General features: G+C 45.4%; 1 protein-coding gene across 3 annotated transcripts in view; it reads right to left on the reverse strand.

Moving 5' to 3' along the window:
- ADAT1 (adenosine deaminase tRNA specific 1) overlaps window positions 1–5283 on the reverse strand; it is a 27990-nt gene that overhangs the window by 21225 nt on the left and 1482 nt on the right. For all 3 annotated transcript variants that reach the window (XM_037739270.1, XM_017530594.2, XM_017530595.2), the window contains exons 2-5: window positions 3305–3495; window positions 2937–3005; window positions 1281–1335; window positions 174–304 (exon numbers count right to left, since the gene is read on the reverse strand). In XM_037739270.1, the coding sequence (XP_037595198.1) occupies window positions 174–304; window positions 1281–1335; window positions 2937–3005; window positions 3305–3473 (424 nt within the window). In that variant the 5' untranslated portion in view covers window positions 3474–3495. The remainder of the gene's footprint in view (window positions 1–173; window positions 305–1280; window positions 1336–2936; window positions 3006–3304; window positions 3496–5283) is intronic.

The following is a 5283-nucleotide window of genomic DNA, read 5'->3' on the forward strand; positions in this document are numbered from 1 at the left end:
AAAAAAAAAAAAAAAAAAAAGTGATTGGGTACACTGGCCTGTCATAAAAAGGTGCTGTCACTACTTGTGGCTACTTCAGTAGTTAGTGATTTTTAGGAAATACCTATCTATGGATAATACAAACATAAGGAAGTAGTCCATGTAACATTAACCAAAGGCTTGAATATACTTACAGGGTGTATGGCTGGAGAAAAACACAAAAATGAGGTCTGGTCTGAGTTTCCACAGTCCTTTTTGAGTTCCTGGGACAAAGATACTATCCTCTTTCAGGGTGGCTGCCAACTGGAGTTGATGGAGAAGATACCTAAGAGTTGCAAGATGTAATTAGGATGAACAAACAATCTCCGTGGTAAAGAGAAAGCCTCTGGTTGGGTGATTACTAAGACAGCATTACTGATTAATGTAGACTAATGGGACTAGTAGGGATTGGGAATTATGAGAATGCTCTAGACCAGTGATTCTCAAAGTGTGGTCCCTGCACCAGCAGCATCCGCATCACCTCGGAATTTGTTAGCCCTCCAATTTGAACTGGCCTCAGTGGCTCCTATCTGTAACCCTATCTGTAACCTCCTATCTGTATTTGGGAGACTGAGGCAGGAGGACTGCTTGAACCCAGGAGTTTGAGACTGTAGTGAGCTATGATTGTGCCACTGTACTTCAGCTTGCGCTACAGAGATAGACCCTATTTTTTTGTTAAAAAAAAAAAAAACACACAAATGAAGAAACCCAGTTTCTCAGGTTCAACCCTAGATGTGCTGAATCAGAATCTCTGTAGTGGGCTCAGCAATCCAGGTTTTAACAAGCCCTCCAGGTTCTTCTGATGCATAACAAGTTTGAGAACCACTAGTCCAGGGCACATGGCTCACACCTGTAATTGAGGAGGCCAAAGCAGGAGGATCCCTTGAGCCCAGGAATTCAAGACCAGTGTGGGTAGCATAGTGAGACCCTGTCTCCAAAATAAAAAACAGAAAAAGTTAGCTGGGTGTGGTGGTGTGTACCTGTAACCCCAGCTACTCAGGAGGCTGAGGTGGGAGGCTTGCTTGAGCCCCAGGAAGCCAAGGCTGCAATAAGCTGAGATCACATAACTGCACTCTAGCCTAGGTGACAGAGCAAGACCCTGTCTCAAGGAAAAAAAGAGAGAACCACTAGCTTAGACCACACTGCTACTAAAAGTGTAGTTTACAGACTGATACAATCTCTATTTGGGAGCTTATTAGAAATATAAATTCTGGGGCTCCCATCCCAGCCCTGAACCATACTCTCTGGGGATGTGGATTTACCTTTGGAAACTCCGTCTGGCTATGACCTCAGCATGGCTATCATTGAGGATGTCTCCTGTGACAAAGATAGGACACCAAGTGAAGACATATGGAAGCTGGAGAGGCTCTGGTTCCTAGAAGCAGAACACAGCAGTCCTACCAGCACCCAGGATGGTCATGTAGCACCTGGAAAGTTTTGCCAGAAGGTACCAAAATCATGAATAACAATGCATTTACTGCAGGGTTTCTCAACCCAGCACTGTAGACATTTTGGGCCAGAAAATTCTTTGCTGTGGGGGGTCTAACCCATACCTTGTAGACTATTTACTAGAAGTATTCCTGACCTCTACCCATGAGATGCCACTAGCACCCCTCCCCGATTTGTCACAACTAAAAATGTCTCCAGACATTGCCAAATGTCCTCTGGGGTACAAATCACCCCCAGTTGAGAATCACTAATTTATAGAAAAACGTTATTTGGAGAACAGGGGTCCAGATCTTTTGTACAGAGGTATCATACTTGTGCTCATGGTGATACAATTCCATCTATTCTAATCCATAGTGGTCCTGGAAAAGCTTCCTCATATACAGGAGGTTAAGGCAAGGAGAATGGTGGAAGCCAATTCAAAGAGAAACCTGCTAGCTAGAAGAAGAGGTAAAGATCCCGAATTTTGGCCAGGCACGCAGTGGCTCATGCCTGTAATCCCAGCACTTTGGGAGGCCAAGGCGGGAGGATAGCTTGAGGTTAAGAGTTTGAGACCAGCCTGGGCAACATAGTGAGATTGTCTCTATAAAATAAAAATGAAAAAAATGAATTGGGCATAGTGGTGCATACCTGTAGTCTAGCTACTCAGGAGGCTGAAGCGAGAGGATCACTTGAGCCCAGGAGTTCAAGGCTACAGGGAGCTATGATAGTGCCACTGTACTCCAGTGAGACCCTGTCTCTTAAAAAAAACCAACCAACAAACAAAAAAACTCCAGATCTCTAAGGAATTTTCACATTCTTGGTGAGGCCCAAAGCTTTCTGTAATTCAAGATTGCTGGCCGGGTCCGGTGGCTCACGCCTGTAATCCCAGCACTTAGGGAGGCTGAGGCGAGGGGATTACCTGAGGTCAGGAGTACAAGACCAGCCTGGCCAACATGATGAAACCCCATCTCTACAAAAATACAAAAATTAGCCAGGCATGATGGTGGATGCCTGTAATTCCAGTTGCTTGGGAGTCTGAGGCAGGAGAATGGCTTAAACCTGGTAAGAGAAGGTTGGAGTGAGCTGAGATTGAGCCATCTGCACTCCAGCCTAGGCGACAGAACAAGACACTATCTCAAAAAAAAAAAAAAAAAAATGACTGCTTTCTGGGGCTTCAGCAGCCACTACCTGCTATAGAGCCTCAAAGCCTTCCACACCTAATGTGGAATAGCTAAGCCTAAGGAATCTGTGGTTTGAGCATGAAAATACTGGCTAGCTTTCAGTTATTCAGAAAGCAGGCTTCTAGAGAGGCCTCTGCTTTGATGGTGGATTTCCATTCCTGAAGCGAGCACTGTCTTTCCAACTGGACTGACAGTCAGTAGGAAACAATGCCATGCACCTCAACTGATACGGCCCCTCCTTCCCTGACAAGGAGGGTAAAACATGGACACTGGTTTCCAAAGCTAAATCTTACTCCCACCCGTGCTTACCGCTCTTCCTCATTTTGGACTGGCCTATGCATTTTGTTCCTGTTCCCATTGAGACAACTTCCTTTGTCACTGTGGGGAAAAAACAAATCGTGTGAGTTCTGAGAAACGGAATGTTCCCCAGTGCTAAGGTGTAATCAGTCTGCACACTCCTCCAGGGGATTCCCAGGGGCCCACTCAACCAAGGGCTGCCGCTCCAGCACGGCAGTCTCCGCCATCAGAGATACTGCGCCACCTAGTGGAGGACAAGCACACACACCTAACACTGTACGTAGTTCACACCCCACTCACAACTGTCGCTGCACAGTACAGCAATGTGTAACTTTACCATCTCCGACAGTGAGGAGCGTTCCAAGGAGAAAATGTCTCACCTTGCACCGGCTTATCATGGGTGTCGCTGGCCTCGTCAGCTGGAGATTGTATCTTCACCACGGCTGCCAATAACGTCCATTCGTGGTTTGGCTCAGGTTTCCCCTTCTTGGGCAGCCTGCTCCCATAGTGCTCATAGCACAGCTGAGCAATCTCATCTGCGGTCCACATGGTCTGAGCTGGTGCTAAGACCCTGATCAAAAACCACAATCATTAGAAGTGCAGAAAGGAGAATCAGTGCATGATGCTACAGCCTCACAGCCATGCTTCAAGTCTTTCAAATATAGCCCAACTGTAGTCAGACCATTGCTTCTCTATCCGGAACTCAATGGATCATTTTCTCCTACTGTGTCCCTGCCCCTTTTCATCTTTAATGAAAGATCAAAGAACCCCAAATTCTACCAATTCCCCAAATTATTCTATTTCTTCAAGTTTTTCTTTTTTAATGTTAGATATCTGACACATTTCTAATGAGTATGCATCCTCTACTCGACATTAAAGGACATGAGTGGGAATTGTCCTCACTACTCCAATTTTTTCTTAAATTAATTTACTAATTTTCTACTCACCAGCTGCTAAAGTATTTCTAACTACTCCAATTTTCATTGGAAACAGCACACGAAGGGTTGCAGACTCACTTGTTTTGGGCAGACCCTCACTGCATAAGTTTTACCTTTCTGGATACATGTTCTTATCTGTTCTCTTCTTTCCCTTACTGCAGAGTGGTTCTCTACCGCCCTCTAGTAACTCCTTATGAGATGTTTCTCAGCAGCTAAGTGTTCTCACAGAGCTGTACTTAAGGGTGTGTGTGTGCTTTGGATTCACCCTTTCTGGGTTCTAATTTTGGCTTTGCCACAAATGATGCTGAATAGACTACTTAACCTTGCTGTGTCTGTTTCCTCATCTGTCAAAATAGGGATAATAACAGTATCTAACTTATTTAGACTATTAAAAAGCAATTGCTATAATGTTGAGGATAGTTAAGGTCAACCATGATTACTATTGTAAGAAATAACATTTGATGATTTTCCTGGTTAATTTGCCTTGAGCTACTTGGTGGTGGGGGTGCAAGGGGGAGGGCTGTAATGGGCATAAGAGGCCATGAAGAAAAAAAATCATCAAGCAGATTCCTAGGATACTTTGCTGGGAAATGTCTCACTCTTGGCTCTATCAGTGCTCACTAGGTACATCCTGACCCCATTTGGACTCAATTATACAAAAAGCTTCTTAGTAGACGATGAGCTTGTATGGTGATAGGCATTGCTAAGCATTGTAAAACAAAACTGAAGGCTGGGCGCGGTGGCTCAAGTCGGTACTTTGAGAGGGAGGCTGAGGCAGGTGGATTACCTGAGGTCAGGAGTTCGCAATCAGTCTGCCCAACGTGGTGAAACACTGTTTCTACTGAAAATGCAAAAATTAGCAGGGCATGGCAGCGCATGCCTGTAGTCCCAGCTACTCAGGAGGCCGAGACAGGAGAATCACTTGAACCTGGGAGGTGGAGGTTCCAGTGAGCCAAGATTGTGCCACTGCACTTCGGCCTGAGTGACAGAGTGAGACTGTCTCTCTCACTCACACACACACACACACACGAAAAAACAAAAAACTGGAAACGAAAAAGGCTTTCCTGAGTCGCAGTGCATGTTGCTTTTGAAAGATGTATTGCTGGCCACACGCCATGGCTCATGCCTGTAATCCCAGCACTTTGGGAGGCCGAGGCGGGCAGATCACCTGAGGTTGGGAGTTCAAGACCAGCCTGGCCAACATGTCGAAACCCCGTCTCTACTAAAAAAATCCAAAAATTTAGCCTGGCATGGTGGTGTGCCTATAATCCCAGCTGCTTGGGAGGCTGAGGCAAGAGAATCGCTTGAATCATCGAGTTGGAGGTTGCAGTGAGCTAAGATTGTGCCACTGCACTCCAGCCTGGGTGACAGAGCGGGACTCTGTCTTAAAAAAAAAAAAAAAAAAAAAAAAAAAAAAAAAA

This window comes from Cebus imitator, unplaced genomic scaffold (genome assembly GCF_001604975.1).
Source record: "Cebus imitator isolate Cc_AM_T3 unplaced genomic scaffold, Cebus_imitator-1.0 Scaffold66, whole genome shotgun sequence".
Lineage (NCBI taxonomy): Eukaryota > Metazoa > Chordata > Mammalia > Primates > Cebidae > Cebus > Cebus imitator.